The sequence below is a fragment of the Gallinula chloropus genome (genome assembly GCF_964237585.1).
Source record: "Gallinula chloropus genome assembly, chromosome: 4".
NCBI lineage: Eukaryota > Metazoa > Chordata > Aves > Gruiformes > Rallidae > Gallinula > Gallinula chloropus.
Window position 1 is genome coordinate 81,069,839 of NC_140088.1, and position 20,816 is coordinate 81,090,654.

The 20,816-nt window shown below is 34.3% G+C and overlaps 1 protein-coding gene across 1 annotated transcript in view; it reads right to left on the bottom strand.

Moving 5' to 3' along the window:
• FSTL5 (follistatin like 5) overlaps positions 1–20,816 on the bottom strand; it is a gene marked incomplete at both ends in the record, with an annotated part of 247,105 nt that overhangs the window by 35,935 nt on the left and 190,354 nt on the right. Inside the window, 4 exons of the mRNA XM_084263325.1 lie at positions 562–680; positions 4,897–4,923; positions 16,690–16,824; positions 18,230–18,391. Of these exons, the coding sequence (XP_084119451.1) occupies positions 562–680; positions 4,897–4,923; positions 16,690–16,824; positions 18,230–18,391 (443 nt within the window). The remainder of the gene's footprint in view (positions 1–561; positions 681–4,896; positions 4,924–16,689; positions 16,825–18,229; positions 18,392–20,816) is intronic.

The window sequence follows — 20,816 nt, forward strand, 5'->3', positions numbered from 1 at the left end:
AAGTTACTGAAACTATGAACTTCTATGAACAGTAAGTTGGAGTTAAACAATCAATCATCTCTACTAACAGTGGAATGTTTATCAGGACAGAGATTTGCCTCATGATAGCTAACAGTTTAATATAGACAAACATCCAATGTAGAAAAAGAAACCATTAAAAATAATACATTTAGATCTTACATTTAATAGAGAGTATCAAACCCTGATTAACACAGATGCACTTAACCTGAGAGGAAGGGGGGAAAACCACCACCACCAAACACAAAATAGAGTAGAGAGTAGAGAGCTGCTAAAGGAAAGAACTGGGAGAACAGAAAGACAAAGAAAATAAAAGGCTTGAAAAGTATACAGGATATATTTAATCTAAGAGAGATGAAAAATTTGAATTTGATCAAAGAAAATACAGGAATTTTGAGTCCACCATTAGAAACTGCTTATTAACCGAGAAGACACGTCTGAATTTGTCAAGCAGAAAACACTCAAGTAGCAATAATAAATGCTTATTTAAAGAATAACTGTAATTGATAGAACACTACAAATACATTTTAAAACATAACTTGCCTGAAAACCAAGGAGTTTTTCACTGGGCTTAATATGCCTCTGAAATTCACATTCCACTGGTTGTATTACTTTGATGCCATCTTCATAGAAAACATAAAACATGTTCCCAATTCCCAGACCTTAGGAATAAAAACATATTGAAATTTATAAAATTAATGACAAAAAAGAAAAAAATTGTCTTGCAACTAAAAACCTCATCACATTTTTGGTATGAGATCAATTTGTTAATGTGTATAGTGCTAATGCAGCTAATCCTAAGGGATCTTTCATTTTTTTCTTTTTTTTTAAACTAAAACAAAGCTGATATGTTATTCAGTATTTCTCAGTTTTCTCCATTGAAAACACAGTGTCTTGACAAATACAGATCTAGAAATACATGGTTTGACAGCTGAAGTAATGAAAATAATCTTGTAAAACCATCTACATTTAAATGAAATTAATACAAATTTTCCATGCATTGTTATTTTTCTTTTTCTGAGGGATGGAAGAGTTAAATTTTTGTATAACATTGAAAGAGAAGTTCTGAATCTTTGTTAAAAAGCCCTTATTTCACTTTTTTCCTTCAGTTAGAAGGGGATATATTTTCTATTGTATTTTTATTGGAAAGCCAGAATTGAGCAGATATTCATTCCAAGTATGAAGGGCCACAGATGTTTATAGAACTGTTCAATCCTTCTGCTACAATGCTGCTGAATGAGAGACATGATGTAAGGTTTTGTGGAGAAGTTAGGAAACAGAAGTGTAGCATAAAGTGTCATAGTATGTGTAGTCACACTCATGACCACAGAAATGGACATTGTCTTTACTTCACCATGTACAAATTAAGACAACAGTCGTTGATTGCTGTGTGAATACTATGATGCTATCAGGTTATATTATTAAAATTCTATGAAGAAAATCATAGGACTCATAAAGTTACCATTATGATCAACCTTGACAGCTAAACTGTGGGCTACAATGATAAAAAAGCACATATATCCTGGGTACAGGGCCTAAACTTCCCCTTGATATAATATTTGTTATAGGAACACAGGGTGAAATGAAATCAGGAAAAATAAGTTTGAGTTTGAAATTCTTCTCCTAGATTCTGAAGGAAAGCCTATGCAAATATATAGGGAGAACACACCTTAACATCACATAAAATATTGAGGAGATGTGTGCATTTGTGTATAGATATAGGTATGTGCACACGTACATGAAAGTTCCCAGTCCCCATTAGGAATCACATAGGTAATGTGCAATGTTGCAAGGTAGCGATAGACATAAGGTTGTCTGGCCATACCCAGAACAAGAAAGTTCAATTGTGTTTGAGAAATCTTATGAAATCATTTCCCACTTCTGGTCAATCTTTCCTAAAACAAAAGGAAAGACAATCTCTAAGCAGGGTATTCCTTATTTTATATTACATCTACCTACCAACAAGTGGAAGAGAAATTTGTCTGTTCTGTATTTGGTGTAGCACAGAAGCAGGCTCAGGTTCAAGGAAAACTCACCAGTCACATCTATTCAAACTTACCAATCGTGCATTTTGAGCATAGGGTGTACTAAGAACAATATGCCCCTGTGGCTAATGGGATACCTTTCTATGTCTTTGCAGGTAAATCATACAGCCTATATAAGATAATATGTCAAGGTCTTTCTTTAAAAAAAAAAAATGCCTGTTTCTGTAAGAACAGCTGGAATTTGTAGATAAGCCTGACTGAGGTTAGGCTGCCCCTAACAGTGAACACAGTGTAGTGATCTATAGCTGAGCAACTGGCTTATTGTATCTTGGTGATAAATAAATATGTGGAGCTGACTTGGGACAACACAAGGTTTTCCCTTCTCCTTGGTTTTGTTGGCTAAAGTATATTGCAGTTATTAGCAGGATAAGCAATACCAGAATGTGAGGAAGTAAATGTGCTGATAGCCTCAAGTTAGACATTTGATAAACAGACTCCTAAAACTTCACCCTCAGTAGCCAACACTCCAAAGAATTTCCTATGCATAGATAATATTTGTGCATAGTAGCACATCAAAAAATGTTAAGGATTTGTTTTTAATGTCTGGATAGTAATGATCATCAAACTGTTTTTCCAGATCAGTGAAGAAGACACAGTAAGTCCTTCTTCCATAGAATACTGAGTTAGGGAAGTCAGTTCATACAATGAAACTTAAACTTTGGGCACAATGAAATAATCCCCTTTACCAAGTTATTATGATCCCAAAACCCATCATTTAAATATGTGGCTACAAATATTTCTACAAATATCTAATCTATACAAATATGTGATCACTTAGGTGAAACACTTCTTCGCAACTACAGGAGTAATTGATTCCTCTAAAAACATCTGAACTAATTTTTCAGTGGTTTCCCCAACTAAACCAAAAGCAACCCAGCAGATTTATAATACAGAAGTAACAACAACAAATGCAAATCTATTTGCTTCATTTAAATATAACCTATATTTAAAACTGTCTAACACTGATTTGGAAATGTGGTGGGATTTTTGGTGGGATTTTGTTTGGGTGTTTTGCATATAGAATAATATATGGCTATATTTATGCATGTGTATATTATTGCAATAGAAATTAATGTACTTTCAAAATCCTTTCATATTTTCAGACACATAGTCTTTTTACAGTTACACAAGCAAGCAGTTGTGATATGGCTTTGGTATACCCCATATAGTAATATGCACTGCAAGCAGTAAACTTATCTATGGTTTCACAATCTTAGTTGTACTACTAACCAGACATCCCTCTCCCTTTCTATCTAATGCATAGATAACAGAGTACTCATGGCATTGTTTACTGACAACTTCAGGTTATTGCCCTCTTGTAGATGAATTCTGATATTGCAACCAGTAATAATATTTACTGGAAATGCAGGGATTGGCCAATGATCAATAAAATCTTCTCTAGAAGATGACATTGTCACTTTACATTCTCAGTCTCTATTATAAAATTCCTTTCTGTTTCATTCCACAGTAGTCATGGAGAAATTTGAAATCTTTACCATTAGAATTCTGGTAAACTACTATTTTTAATTGGTCTTTACTCTCACAGAATTAAATTTTTCCTAAGTCCTTTCTAAGCACTGAAAGTAACACAGGGATTGACTTGAAAAGACAATCCTCTCAAAAATCAAGGGGGCTTAAATCATGTTTTCAGTTTTATTCAAGATCAGTGACCAGCGATACTTTCCTAATAAGTGGTTAGAATACCATACGTTCAAAAGCATTGAGTTAGAATCTTGTTCTGCAGCAGTTTAATTAAGAGTGGGATAATACAAAACTCAGAATAAGTCATTTGAACTCTATGAGACCAATAGAGCAGGAGGATCACAGCTGAGCTCCTCTATAATCAGGGACCTGACTGTTTATACCAACTGAACAACCGGTAAAATAGAAATATAAAAATAATTGTAAAAACTATAAAAATAGTTCATATTTGTCAACACAGTGGAAAACACCAAATTCTACTATGTAATTAGGCAAATGAAATACTTGATTTTTCCATTTTAGCATGACTTCATAGCAGAGCCTGATCCACTTAGAGTATTACCAATCTTCCAGTGAAAATAATTGAAACATTTCCTATTCCTGACATATATTAATTCCTAAATTGCAACTTTAAATTAAGAACAGGCTACTTAGAGCAATGAAATGAGAGCTCATGACAAGACTTCGATTATATCTTTCTGCAATATGTTTTATGAGATTACCTCATATATATGAAAATTAATACCTATCCTTGTCAGTAAAATATACTTTCCATGCTTTCTATGTAATTAACACTTGATACTGTTTGTATTTATACAAATATTTTGTTGGTCACAAACTACAAACCTCCATGCACCTTCCCAACATTTATTTACAAACCCTTCCTAAGTATAAGAAGAAAATTTGTCTCATTAAACAACAACAGGTACCTCAATTTTAATTAAACTTAATTTTGTCAAATAAGAATCACTCATACAAGATCAATCCCAACAACATATAGGCTGATTTACTGGAAGTTCTATCATGTCAGCAAACAAGAAAAAGTTAAGGTTTTAAATTTAAGATTCTTGTATCCCCTTGAGGAAATGTCTGAGTTTTTTTAACAGCTTATTTCCTTCTCTCTCCCTAAAAGGAAAAGCAGCTCACAAAGGCACAAGCATTTAAAGAATTATTTTCCACTATTTTTTCTTTAAATCAAATCCCTCAAATGTTGCAAGGGGGAAGACAATTACTGAAAACTATAGAGTATGAACAAAAAAAAAACCCAAAACAACAAAACACACAAAAGGAACAACAGATGAGCATTTAATCTTAATGTAAAAAATATTAAAAAAGCCAACTGTATTAATACCTTGCTCTCGCCACAATATATTTGCAACTGCAGCATGTAAGAGAGAAAAAACAGAAAACACAAATGAACAAGAAAAAAACCATGAAATGGTAGATCAATTCTGTAATAATTATGATGCTTTAACCTCTGATTCCCTAAAACACTTGTTCAGGTAAATCAATGGAAACAGTGAATTAAGAATAAGGTTAAAGTTCTCTGTATCACGTGACAAAATTGTGATCAGCCATCATAGTCATTGAAGTTAGCGTAAACACCATCACCCTGGTATATCCCCACACCAAGTTAACTCCATTAACCTTTATCAATAGTGTGCTTCATTATCCACTACAAAAAGCACATACAGTTTGCATACGGATAAATTACATACATTGATTACATGTAATTTTCATAATTTCCTGAATTTAGAAGAGATTTATTTTCGGACATCCTTATGAGAGTAACACACAAAAACTGCGTACAAGATAATTCTGTATTGCTGTAAGACAGCCATGCTGCCAAAGTTATCATGTTATATAATGTTAGGCATTATCGTTGGAAGGCCAAGATAGGAACTGTAAGATGTCTTGGTAAACATTTAAACATAAGCTGTATTTGGCCATCTTCTTTACAATTGAGATCAATGAAAACTAATTATCCTAATATTGCTTTTTCTGCCTGGGGTGGGGGGAAGCAAACAAATATAACTTTGCAAAATTTATATATCTAGTGCTCAGCATGCCATGGAATAAATTGTTTAAAATACCACCACTGAAAAAAGTGAAGTATTTTGGAAAGTAATGGTCTTAAGAAATAGAGAAAAAATTAAAAGAAAAGGAACACAACATACAGAGCACCTGTCACACAGACATAATGAAACTGTGATACAGCAGTGTTGCAAAAGCGAACAACATTTGTATGCTTTAAAAAAATTGGAAGACACATTATTAAAATCCATGTTGGTACACAAGAGTTCTTTAACTACTGACTGCTAAAGGTTGATAGTAGAAACAGGAATAATCATCATTCCAGAAAAGTTCTGAATATTGTGATTATATATAGTATATTATATAGGAGCACTATTTATAATTCCAGGTTTTGTCTCATCAAAACACAAGCATTGTATTTAAAATTCTGTAAATATTTTACTGAATTTCTATCAGAATGCAAGAGTTGATAAATAAATGCAACTATTTCCTATCAGGTCATTTTGCTAGACTTTGCATCATCGGATAGGAAATCACAGTTCCATTCCAAGCCTTCAATCCAGTAAGTGAAAGAAGTCACAAGTAGGTGTAATAGAAAACAGGATAATGAGGAAGATGCAGTAAGATCATATGTCAGAAGTGGGAAATTCAACATTACTTTTTGGAATTGTCCCCCATGATCTCCTTTAAAAAAAATGTTTGAAGTGATGCTGCCTGCTTATTTCTACTGATAGCCACCACCATTGACAACTGTTCTGGTTAATCATATAGGCATTATAAAGAGAATCCATTTTTTATCTTAATCTTTTTTCTCTCATCTCCAATTTATAAACACAAAAACTTATTTTACAGTGTCATTACTATCTAAATCCTAAGGCACACCAGTTTTTAATTACTTTTATTTGAAAAATAATAGCGCTAAAAATGAAGATGAGGTTAAAGTGATTTATTTTTGTTCGACTTCCACTATCAAGCAGAATGAAACCCTTTATGCACATATCTGCTTTTTATTTTATTCTTATTTCATAAGTAATTCAGATTTGTTTGGTTGTCCTGGTTTCGGCACAAATATAAATATATATTTATAAAGCTTAATATATTTGTGAATCAACTAAACCCTTTTTTGAAAATCATCTATTACTCATTTAAACTTTAAAAGAACTAATTATATCAAACCATATTCTATCAAAATTCCACTCTGTTCTTATGTGGCATGCACTTTGGTTAATACAATAACCAAAGAACTATTTTTATAAATATTAAGCTACTTTCTATCAGTTAAAAGTCACAGTCTTGAAAAGACAGACCATGTAAAGTTATTGTTCTTAAACATCTTTTCCTTAAATCTTTACAATGTATCACGCTAATGTCCTTTCCCATAGCACATTAATGCAATCCTGTCTACACTAGCAGGAAGAGAAAATGGTTCATGAGCTGAATTTCTACCGTATACTTGGAAGTTTGAAATAATGCCTTTGTTCACAATGCTGTCAACAAGTATAAACTTGTTTAGCTCTGCCATAAAATAAAATGCCAGCATAAATTATCTCTGAGGAAATTAGGTAAATAGGTACCATTCAGTGTAAGATGTGACAGGAAGATTCTATTAAAGTTGCATAAAGCCTTTCAGAGAGAATTTAGGCCATAAATCACAGTCAAAGGGCTTTTAGTCTCGTTCAAAATTCTAGACAGTGGAGATGCCTGGTTGCTTATGACGGCCATAAACCTGTCAAGTCAGTAGCATTCAGATCACATAATTGTTAGGTGATAGGACTATGACATTACGTAAAAAAAACCGCACAGTTAGAAATAGATATACTTAATGACATAGAACAGATATATTATTTTTTACATTTAGTCCTTAGACTATGCATGAGGCAAATAATTTTTACCCTGCTTTGTGTGACTAGGTGAAATAATCTTTGGGAGAAATTGTTTTGCAATACCTGATGATATCACAGTGGATAAACTGAGTAACACAAGAGTGTGAAGGATGACCTAGAGTAAAACTACTAAATATTAAAATAACATCAAGTACTGTCAAATTAGTCTTGAAAAATGCCTTAACACCATTACTCGATGATTTTCTACTACGACAAATGTCCCCAAATTGGAACACGTATTTCTCAATAAAATATAGGAAATACTTAAAAATCTATGTTAATCAATGGAAAATTAAACTGCCTTTTCTAAAATGAAGATTTGGAAAGCATTAAGGTACAGGAAAATACAGTAAAAGCTAGAAAATAAACAACAAGCCCACAAAACTGTTTAGCTTTAAAGGGAACAGCACATGATTCTGTGATGACTGTAGTTTGATAGGATTATGCTAAATTGAAACTGGGAGGAAACCAAAGCAGAACTGATGTACCTGTCAAGGTCTTTACGAAAAAAAAAAAGAAAGAAAAGTTACTTTCACCCCTGAAAATATTCCTTTGTTTTTGATTCTATGATTGATTCTATTTTCCTGTTTTCTGTACTGTGCGATTTTCTTCTTTAGAGCTGTAATTTATTCCATTATTTCAATTAAATAGTCCCATGCTAGCACAATTTCTCCTTCATATCTTTTTTTAAACTCACAAAATGATGTATTTATACTCCTTATCTAAATATTATATTCCATATTCATCTAACATTACTTTGACTAAACATTGAAATTTGGACCAATTCCTAACAGAATGTGACCCAAATAAACAAATAAATGTATCAACAAAAAAAGGCAGTAACATCTACTCCAATCCACCTTTCTCAAATATATTGTCAAGATACACTGTCAATTTATCTTTGTTCTAGATGTAAATTTTCAGCTTCCACACAGTGTGTCAACAAGAGCAAACTGATTATTTTGTTTGCCTTATGGTTTTTAAGAGTTGCGTTGATCTAAAACCGTTTCTGACTATCGAAGGTAGGCATCAACATAAGCTAAGATGTCAGTTTGTGTTCTCATGCTTTAAATGTTGCTAAATCCAGTAGTATGGAGGGGAAACCTATCAGTAAATAAAAGATTTGAGAGTTCCTAAAAAGACATCTGTATGTATTGCAACCTAGAAGATGAAAAGACACCTTTATCAGTTACTGCAGAGATACTGGAGTGCTAGAATAAAGAGCCCTTTTACAAAAGGAGAGAAATGGTAGTCATTAAGAATGGAAGTAGAAGTAGTTACAATTAAAACCCCTTTTCCATTCTAAGAGAAAAAGTTCCAGCAGCTTGGTATTCCTTTGTAGCAATGCAGTACTAAAACCCCGGAAATCATCACAAATGGCTGCCAAAGGTAGAAGAAAACCATTACAGTAGCAGAGTTACTTAAGGTTTAAAATGTACTGATATAAACCAGACATTTTTAATGTTTCATTGACAATATTATTCTATAAATATTTTTCGTATATTTGCACGTAAGCAAGATGATAACTGAAAATCAAGGCTGATTAAATACATCCTGCCTTACAAAGAAACAAAAAAGAGGGTAAATTACGGGTAATCAAGAAAACAGGTCCAAACGAATTACATAAAAATACTTGCTAAAAGTTGTTTCAAATTTTTGGGCCCCTAGTAGCTCCTCCAGTCCCTAAAACTTAATAGCTCAAGTAGCTGTTGGCCGTTAGACTGGTATATATGTCCCAGACAAAGGAATAGACAAGACTTGAACAGAAATCAATTCACTAGGAAATCAAAGGACGAGAATATAATTACAGGTCAGCTAATATGTTCTAATGGAAACCAGGTCTTCTCAAACAAACTTGATTATATTCTTTGATGCAATTAGAAGTTTGGTAATGTAAAAATTCATATAGATGAAGCAGGGAATTTTCAAAACCTCCAATTAGTTACTATAGAATATTTTGATTAAATAATAGAGCTATATAATAGTAGAAAAGTACATGTTAGTTAAATTTAAAAATGCCAAACTTATCAGCCTGAAAAAGAAGTTTTCATTGTTAAATCATTAATAAAGGTGAAGAAGATAGTGCTGGAATATGTCCAAAGCAATGGGTAGTGAGTCTTGTCTTAAACTTTTTCATCAATATCTGTAAATAAACATAAAATAATTTCCTAAGAATGACAGAATGTTAGAGGTTGGAAGGGTCCTCAAAAGATCACCTAGTCCAACCCCCTGCCACAGCAGGATCACCTAGATTAGGTCACACAAGAGCATGGCCAGGGGAGTTGGAAGTCTGTGAATTACATGTCATGATAATAGTTGCAAAACCTCATTTGAATTACTTTGTCAAGTGCAGCTCTGAAGATAATTGCAATCTGGTGTAGCCAAATGCATATTTAGACATCTAGGGAAAATTAATGCAGACTATATCTACACTGAAGTGCTGAGACATGTGGGAAGGAGCAGGATTTGGAAAATGAAGTCTGAGAGGATATAGGGTACATGGTGGTTAGACATATAAACTTCCACTGCTGATACAAGTAGAAAAAAGTGACAAGGGATTAGTGCATGTGGAAGCAAAACATTACCAATTACATATTTCTCTTTGCAGGACATTAATTACAATTCTCAAGGCCAAAAGACCCTCTGAATCCTACAGTAACTGTCTTATAAGAAACTTCTATATAGTCTGCATGAAATAAAGTAATCAATATTTTAATGATGTTTTATTCAAAGGGCAAGAATTTGCATACGTCAGTTTATTGGAAGAAAAACCCAGAGAATCAAAGGAGGAAACTGAAGGAAAAACTGGCTTCAAAACAGAAACTAAGTATCAGTCTATTTTAGTGAAACTGATTAATTAGTAATGAAAAATGCAAAGTGAAAGGAGGGAATATAGGACTTTTTGTGTCTCTAACTCAGGTAGATACATTTCTGAGAGTATTCACTTCAGGCAAACAAGGCATTAGATCTGTATTCAGGCAGAACAGGATGCAATTTAATATCTTGTGAAATGGAGAAGATAGATTAGTTAGATGAAATGGTTCCATCATCCTTAAATCTATGAATCCATGAAATATCTGTTCTGAAAAACCAAAATACATTGGATGAAACTAAAACCAGATTTGAAACTGCTATTTGTATTACAAATGTGATTATGCCAGAAACTCCTTCCAACACAGCTGAGTTCTCCCAGGTATTATTAGAGGAGCATGACAGTAGGGGAGACTCTGCTGTCTTCAATGAGATTTAGACCAGGTCATTAATCCCCAGAATGTTTTTACCAGTCACCGCAGGGGTTATCCAGCTATCACCCAGACAAGCTATCTCATTCTCAATGGCTTTAACTGCAAACTTGAGGGAAAATGAAATTCACGACATAAGGCTTTCCAGTCTCTAGAGAATTAAAACAGCACAGTTCTTGCATTCAGAAACATTTTAGATGCTACTGTTGTAGAAGTAGAATGTACAGATCTATTCACTGTACATCCTGCATGGCATTTGTTGACTATCAAGGTCATGACACTTTAAAATGAATGTTCTGAAAAAGTATATTAAACCAATAAAAAAGGAGGAAGAAATACAGAGGTGATTAGAATTTTTGTTTTCTGTGTGAATCTACAATGCTAATTAATACAGAAAAGATTCGTATCTAGTAGGAAAAGCAGAAAAAAAAGTTTTATATTTGTACAAAATATAAAGGTCATAAGCATTTTCCCACTATGGTATTTTCATGAAATATTTGCTTTCAGGTTAAAGCCACATTTTCTCAGATTGCAATATAGCTTTTCTGATAGAGATTACAAAATTAAAAATTCTCAGGCAAGAGCCCTGCTGGGAAGAAGCAGTGAAAATAAAGGCCACATACAAATGTATGCACACCAGGAAGAAAATTAATGAGAGAAGTGAGCTTGTTCAACCTGGAAAGGAGACGGCTTTGGGGGCACTACCAGTAATCTTCCAACACTTACACAGAGGTTCTCAAGCAGACAAGAGTCAGGCTTTTCACAATTGGCTTGGCAGCAATTGGTATTTTTCGAAAAAGGAGACAGGGTTTCATACACACAAACCCCTCTTCAGGTCTGATATAAAAGCAGCCTTCAAAGCCTGAAGAAGAATTACTGAAAGTTCAATTAGTAAAACTGCATTTAGACACTCAGATAAGGGAAACCAACTACATTCTGTCAAATGGTCAAAATGATACCTGAACAACCAGATAAATATATGCTATCAATGCTATCAAAATTATCTCACACTATAGACTGTTTCTCCCTACAAAACTTTTCATTATTTTTTTAATTCTTGCAGAGTCTCTTTTAGTATACACTTATACTCCAATATGCTGTCTTACTTAAAAAGGCAAATTAAATAAAATGTTCCACTAACTAGAACAATGTGAGATTTCTTCTCACATATTTCTCTTCTTTGTTTTAATTGGTACTAGAAGTAGTGTTATTTTTCACATGGATTTAAAAGGAGCAGCAGTGTAAAACATATACTGTCATTGTGTGATCAGAGAAATTTAATGACAAGACATGAAAGTTACTAGATGCTACTGGATGCAACTCCACAGGATTAGTATTCTGTAGTTTTTAAGAGATCATTTTGCTCCTCTGCTTCTATCCCTGTTCTTTTTCAGTGTTTAAATGTTCTCACTAACTTGTCCTCTTTCACCTACTACTGCCTGTGTCCTCCCTCTCTGACTCTTCCATTGTTTCTCTTCCCAAGTCTCTTTATCTTTCACAATTTATGCAGCCTTATTCCTCCTTGCTTACATATATGTGGATGCTACTTGGAGACCCACTCAAGGAGCCAAGAACTGCTGAGAGCACAAGACGAAATCTATCCTCACTCTCACATCCAAAAAAGTCCATGGAGCAAAGAAACAGCAGTTACATTGAGAAGCTACTCTGTTCTGGAAGTCCTAAAGCCCAGGTCTTCTCAGTACAAAGAGCATGTTCAGAACTCTACCAAACTTCCAAGATGTGTCTACCCACTGCATAAATCACCAATAGCTTGGAGATTTTTGCTGTGGCAAATACTGGAGAAATTATTATTTTTGTTGCGGCATGTTCTAGTGATAATCTCACTGCATAAATCACCAATATCAGTAAAAGGACTACAGCATTTTTAGCATGAGTAAAATCATGTTTGCTTCCTAATGCCTGTTTCAGAAGTCAGCATAGTATATTGCAAAAATATCAAAATTAAAACCAGCAAAAACGCTGTTGTTTGAGACAGAGAGGGATAATGGGATGTTTCAATTTAAATGGTCAAAATCAAAGGAATGAGTAAGATCCAATAATAGACAGCAACAGATTTTTATCAGCCAGTGCTTCTAACACACATTTATATATGTAATGTAAGCTAAGTATTTCCCTTACGACTCCCCAAATCTAGCAAAAAAGTGCATATGTGTTTGGAAATAGATCTTAAGTATAGATAAATTCAGCTACAGAATGTAAAAACAATGTAAAAAACAGAATTCTAAAAAACAATGCTGAAATTAAGGTATTTTAAAGAACATAATTTCTCTCATCTGAGACAACTTCAAAATGAAAACATTTTCAGTTTTTTTTTTTTAGTGCACATGTGCTGATGTGCTAAGACGAGGCCAAACTACTCTTGAGACTGCCATCCATCATAAAAATTTTCCTATGTGTGACAGAACAATGGTTCTATGTTCATTGCTGCTTTCTATTGAACAGGCCTAGATGACTGAGCACTTGCACAGCATTTTCCTTCACTGCCATCTCAAATTGCCATCTTGATGATGAATCATTATCATAAAAGTATATTGACTTTTCTTGCAAAATGGAATTTAAGTTTTGAAAATGTAAACTTTAAAATAAAGAATATCCCGGCACCCCTAATTCATACGCTCCATTATACATTTCTATTTTTTCTACTAGCATCACACTTTCCACAGTTCAGTATAGGTTTGCCATTCACTATTTTTCTTTACTGTTTATAACACAGACATATGCATTAGATGCTCCTGTAAGCGATGCTGTAAATTTTGAAAATCTAGCAATCTGATAATTTTAGGCACACAGGTGAAGGAAAGCTCCACTTACTATTTATCAATTTATTTATACATAATGACACTGATTTTCATTTAGGCAGAAGTGCAGAAAATGCAAAATTTTCTCTTAGGAGCTGTTTACACTACCCATTCCAAATGAATGAGCTAGCTATACCCTTTCTGTTACATATATAAAGTTTTTCTCAAAGGGCTCTACTGATTTTTCTATGTAACAAACGTGGGATGTGTTAAAAAAAAAATTCCACTGATAATTATTAAAAATTTAGCTTATTATGCAAAATAGCATTAAAACCCAAAAGCTTTCATACACATATATATAATGGGTCAGTACAAAAGTGACCATTTCCTTTGAAAGTTAAACTGTCTAGGAAATAAAATACATACATCGGTAAAAATGGAACCGTGTTCTATTTTCTTTATTTGACTTATAAAATTACTGTCACGCTCAATGTAATGCAATTGTACTTTATATTTTAGAGCTCCACTGTAAAACTTTCCACTACCTGCTGAATAGCCAACTAACTCAATGTTCTGAAATGCTTTTATTTTGCAATGATTTTTACCTTATGCAACATTTAAAAAGTAGAGAGGCCCAGATTAATTGGCAAGATAGAAAGAGTCGGTTCTACTTTTGTTCAAAGCATTATCATAAGAATTCCAGAAGGGAGTACTCCAGTAAGGAAGGGGGAACCCAAACCAAAACAAAGATTAAAAAAGCAACATGTCTGTTTTATTCTCTTAAGTGAGGATTAAAACCAATGTTTTTTACAAAATTGTCATCTAAGAACTAGAGATATGGTATACGGGTTATACCAGGTCATATGAAATCACATTTACATCACCCACAACTGTCTTCTGAAGGTAACCTGTGATCTAACCAACAGGCTTTAGATTTAAGAAGCAGAAACATTGTCCTTAAAATTTGTGGGTGAGGGAAAGAAAGCCCACAGTCCTATCCAGGTAGTCATTGTCTTCCCTAGTAATCCCTAATTAGCTGCATGAACCATTTTTGGGGGGAGAAATATTAAAAAAAAAATTTAAAAATGCAAGACTTAATAACCAAGATCTTCTACTGTTCAATGTTCTAATGCTAGCAACTCCTGTTTTTAAAGGGATGATTTTTTAAACACCTTCCATCAAAATTTTCTACCTGTGAAGGCAGTATATTCACGTAGTTGCCATGATATCGACAGTAATTACTTTTATTAGTATTATGTATCTTAGACTTCTTGCATGCACAGAAATGAGTTTCTGACTCAAAGTAAGTGAATCAGAGTACCAGAGTAAACATCTCATGTAACTATCTATTACACCTATAATAATACAATTACGCAGACATACAACTACATGTGTATTTAGACATCCATGGATTTTAGGAAACCATGTTCAGACACCAAGGAAACATAATGGTAATGCCTCCCTTTCAACATATGACATAGAACTTTCAAAGTAAATGACTTTTATAAGAAAGAAAGAGACACTGTCTTCTGGATGAATTGTCTTAGAAGTTAATTTGTTTATATTCTGTCTTCTTTCATTTACATTTTTCATTACACCAGTGGTCATCATAACAACTCACTGCTAATAGAGTTTAAAGCATTTGTTACAAGCAGTGTTCATTGTATTGCACATAATTTTACAAATCCTGTAAAGTCAGCTGTTATAAATTATTGCATCACAGAACAATTTCTGTAAACGGTATTATGCATAGGTGCGGGTATTCCTGCATAATCACGGCAAGTAGTTACATAGCTCTGTCTCCTGAATACCTAAAATACATGGAAACTGTACAGTTGGATATAAATGTTTTGTTGTTAAAAACCCTAAGTCTTTATCAAGCATAAACAAATCCTAGTTTTTCAGGGGTTTGTAATTTGGCAACATTCACAACATTTTTTACAGGCTGCAAAAGGCAAATGGAGGTGACTGAGCTACTTTGTATCACGAGAGAACTAGAAATTCAGCTTCATCAAACAACTTATTTATCCTCAGCTGCCTGCCCAGAAATATTTGAGCAGTCTTTTTCATGACACTTTAAAAAGAAACTAAGCAAAACAAAAAAACCCTCATGTTAAGAGTTTTGAAATGACAGTTATAATTAGCGTTACTGAAAGCAGTTAAGTAAAGATATGTACATTTGGAATATAAAATTTTCCTGCATGAAAGATTTCCTCTGGAATGGGTAAAGCTTAACAAAACTATATGTAACTGAACTCAGCATCTTGTGACAGGAGCTGTTGGGCAGACTTGTAGTGCTACTAATTCTGCCTCTAGTATCTTCTGTCAAGTACTCATCACTGGTGAATAAGCTTCTGGATAAACAGGAATGCCTTAAGTTAATGCAATCAGGCTCACCAGTAAAACAACTATCATTTTGCTAGATATATTTCTAATGAATATGTAGTATTCATTAAAGTAACAGATTTGAAAGAAAAAAGAACAAAAAAAAAAAAGCAAAAGCAAATGGGGGAAGTGTAAACTCAGGGATGGATTTTTCTAAGCAGAGAAAAGAAAGGGAAGGGGAAAGAAATACCAATGCAAACTAACAATAGGTAAAAGGGTTTATAAACCTTACTACCATTTAATAGAGGGTAAAGCAAGCTGCTTGTTAGTAGTGGTAGGGATTTCTTTGACAGATTGAACTCCCAGTTTAGCAAGTGAATGTGGCCACTGTTGCTCCACAGTTATCTGGACACAAGACAGCATGGGCATGCCGGAATTGATCTGGACCTGCTGAGCATTCTGTCAGGGGAGATCATGTCCTATGATGACACTCATGTCATGAGGGTCAAGTTTGACTCTTGGTATATCTCAAGAATATACAGGAAGAAAACTGTAAAAGGTCTTCCTCCCACAACCCTACCAACCCAGAAACCACACCAGGCTTTGCCTTGTTTATACACCCAGTTCCTTTTTCCCTTAATATTCCCTTCATATACAACAAATATATCACGAAGAAACTGTCCAAATTTTAACAATCTGACAAATATGTCAATTTCCAGAAAGACTCAGATTTAATTTTACTTCTAAATAAACTTCAGGTTATGCACTTTGCCTTCGTTGACTCTTGGATATGATTGTTTAAACTTTGGAGGTTTTTATCTATACATACTGATTTTATTTAGCATTTTATAATTTTAAATGCCAATTAAACATGTATTTTTATTCTTTTCATAATACTTACGGGTCTTTCGAGCAGAATCTTCTACAAAAAGAGAAGAAATGTCTTCATCCACCCCTGCTTCATTCTTTGCAATACAAGTATATGCTCCTGTATCTTCATAGCGCACATTGCTAATGTGAACCTCACTGCCATTCGCTGAAAGGAGAGGAAAAATTCAACATGCAGACATGCTACAGTGCTTTCAGATTATACATTCAGAAGGCTTTCTCAGCTCATACTAATTAAAGCATTTTCATTCCTGACTTCATAACTTGGAGATATGCCAACCTAATCCAAGTGTATTCAACTGGCTAGTGAATTATGTACACTATTATTCATCTCACAGATATCTGGAATACCTCAGCTGACTTTGCACATCAGAACCAGATATCACTCAGAGGTTTTATATGTGTTCAAATGACTATGGTTGTATTTTCAATCAGGTAAATATTATGTTTTTACTATATTACATTTGGTCATGACACTACTACTAGCTTTACACAAAATAACCCAGGTTTCAATGAAAGATACTGACCTAAAATTCCAACATAAATAATTTTAATAACACTACTTGTTACTAGTAAACAGCGGCACCTGGTTGTATATTCAGGTAAGTATAGTCTAACAACAGAAGAAAGGGTGAATTGGGATTTTACACCTATGTTGGTGTAGGAGTCAGTCTATGGAAACAACTTCAGAAGTTGTACGTCAGCTGGCTGTTCAAATAAACTGCAGAAGCTGGAAGGTTTTGTGCTGGTAGGGTTCATTTTTTTGCTGGGACTTGAAGATTCACAGACTGGCCTAGATTATGTATTAAATGTAAAACTTTCCTATAGGATGGGTTTAGTTATTGTTGTTTGGTTTATTTGGGGTTTTTTGTGAGGGTGGTTGGGTATTTTTGTGCCCATGTCTATATGTGCAATGCCTTTGCACTCCCCTGGAGCTCTGCTGGGACCCCTCAGAAAACAGCACATCCATTTCAGGTATTTCTCCTGGTTTTTCCACCCCCAGGTCCCCAAGTATCACTGAGATTCTTATCAGTAAAAAACCTTCTCTTCAATTAAAACTTCTCTTTCCAATTGAGCTTCAGTAAAGCTAAAGTTTGGTTCATGTTCTGATCTAAATTTAAATCTGGACTCATGAAGAATAAACAGAATAACATCAGTGCATTAGAATAAAATGTTTACAGACAAAAACATTGATTCTCAATTTAAATAGTAGTGTTAAATACTCACTGAATTATATTAACATAGTTGTAGTGACAAATTCTAATTAATACTGGGTTGGGATTGGGTCTTGTGTTGTTTGCACTACACATTTTTGAGTAGAGAAGAGCATATCAGAATTTACTGGTAGTCCTGCCAGAAAGTAAAATCATTATTATAATAAAGAGAAAACAGAGAAAACAGGTGTCTTGTGGAGTAACTGGAAGATATCTTCTGAAATGTTTTAGCTTAGACTTCAGCTCTTGGTTAAATGTATAAGAAGGACGGCTTGTATGGAAAGAATGCACTGATAAAGCATTCACAACCTGTAGAAAACAATAAAAATGTCCCTTTACCTTGAAGAGTTAGCTGTTTGGATAACTTTGGAGTAATATCAATTCCATTCTTCAGCCAACCAAGTTGTGGGTTGGGAATCCCTTCAGCATGGCACCGAAGGCTTGCTGTGACACCTGGCTCCCTTGCCTGGCTCTCTGGATAGACTCTTATGACTGGGGGAACTGAAAGCATGAAACAATTACAATTTAGTAAAGAAGAGTATAAAAAAATGTAATCAATTCTAAGGAATCATGTAGAGTTGTATAACAACAGTGCAATATACAGGTGTGGTATTAGTCACATAATCAGTGACATTCAGTGCTAAACTGCGTCACAGTGAATTTTTGTAACAAAGAATGTTCTGTGAGAAAACTGTCTTTTCACCACCTGTCCTATTAACGAAAAAAGCCTGAATTCTAATTCAATGGATTGAGACTGAGGAGCAAGATTTTTATTTGTCCTTAAATTTCTTATAAAATATTAATAACTTACAACCAGTAAGTTATGATGCAGAAGTTGTAACTGTCCTATCTCAAAAACCTATTAACACCTTAATTTCCACCTTTCCCCTCTCTCCAACACACCTGTCAACAATCCATCGTACCTTTATAAAATAAGTAATCACAGAATCACGTAACAGTTAAAGTAAAATAGATTTCATCTTGTCTAGCACCTCTGCTCAAGCAGGGCCACCTACAGTCAGTTGCCAGTTGCCCAAGACCATATCTAGATTTTAGAATATCTTCAAGTAGTCACTCTACCAACTCTCTGAGCAATCTGTGCCAGTGCTCATTCACCTTCATGGTAAAAAAAAAAACAGTTTGCTGGTGTGTTTGCTGACGTTCAGACAGAACCTCCTGTGTCTAGTGTACAATTCCCCTTCTTTATCACGTGGGCACATTGCTGAGTCACATTGAACCTGGTGTCCACTAGGACCCCCAGGTCCTTTTCTGCCAAGGCACTTTCCACCTGGGTGGTCCCTGCATATATTGATCCATGAAATTGGTGAACTTCTTGACTAAGTTCATGAGGTTCCTGCTGGTCCATTTCTCCAGCCTGTCAAGTTCCCCCTGAACAGCAGCATGACCCCCCCAGTGTATCAGCCACTCCTCTTGGGTTTGCAGAATCTGCAAACCTGCTGAAGGCACGACTTTGCCCCATCATACAGATCATTAATGAAGAGGTTAAATGGGACATTTGTAAACAGGAGAGACTAAGTTTTCTGAGTTTCATTATGAGTGAAGTATAGGAACCATTGACATCGCTTTTACAAGGTTTGGAAACTTTGCTGCAGTATATGCTTACCAGCTAAAAAACTGCTACATATCGCGTATTGGCAGATGACATATGACATCACACTGGTCATATTCCTATTGGCAATCAATGATTAAGCAAGATGAAAAACTCTTGCTGTGTAGATTTTTTTTTAGCAGAATAATTATTGATCTTTAATTCTGTATAGAGAGAACTTGCTTCAGGTTGTTTCCAATGATAAAAAAAATTAACTGTAATGGAGATTAAAGCAGCATATATATTTGTCCCCAAATTTTTATTTAATGCAGGTTTAAAAAGGTGGAATTCTTAGCTGGTGTCATAAAACACAGCTGGGAAGAGGATGAAGTGTCAGTTGATAATGAAAGAAGGCAACAAGATCAAAAATTAACTGTGTCTATTTTGGCACAAGATTAAATATTTTCAACTGCTATCCAACTGTTTACAAAAAATGTCCCAGCACGCTGTCCTATTAGAGCATAGATTTCTACATTGCAAGAAATACACAAATGTATTTCAGATAGCATGAGAAAATCATTAGGCTTTGGGGATATTTTAAACCTAGTTAGAAATGAGGGTCATTTCAAATAAAATTACACATAACCCTAATATTTTAGCTACAAAAATGTAATAGAAGAACATGGAAGAAGATTAAAAATGCCAAAATTATGCCTGCTAGTTGATTAGATTACCAGCTGAGAGATGGAGCATATAAAGAACTGGGATTTAAGATTTTATTGAGTTTCTGGAAGGGAGTTTTCTTTTATGGATGTGGATCTCTAGTTTCCATCTCAAGTCTGACATTCCTGTTTCCCATCCACTTTCCATTTCTTTCTCTTCTCCCATAGGCTCTGTGTTTTCCATAGTAAGACCTTGCCTTCCCTGCTGTGTTAGATATACTGAGCCCAACCCAACTGTATGATCAGATTACCTGAACCTCTTTCAGGATCTGGGCTCCCCATTTTATTCTGACTCACTTCTCAGGGTCCAATTTTCACATCTGTCCTGCTCAGCATTTCTTGACAGAAGATCCTTTAGCAGCCTATCCAATGTTACAGATTTCCTACTGCTTCAAAGACAAAGACTTTATTTCTCCCCTTTGCCTCAAGAAACAGGATTTCTATCTCTTTAGAGACAAGATTTCCATCATTTAATACTCTCCAGCACATCAGCAACACAAACAACTTTTAGGATCAAATGGTAAAACATTGCAAGTCATTGCATTCTGACTATGTAAAGATATTTCTTGTCTGTTTTGTGCCAGCGAAGCATATGCATTGGATACGAAAACTTACGGGAGAGATTTTTACTGAGTGCATGAGAAGAGAAATTTTC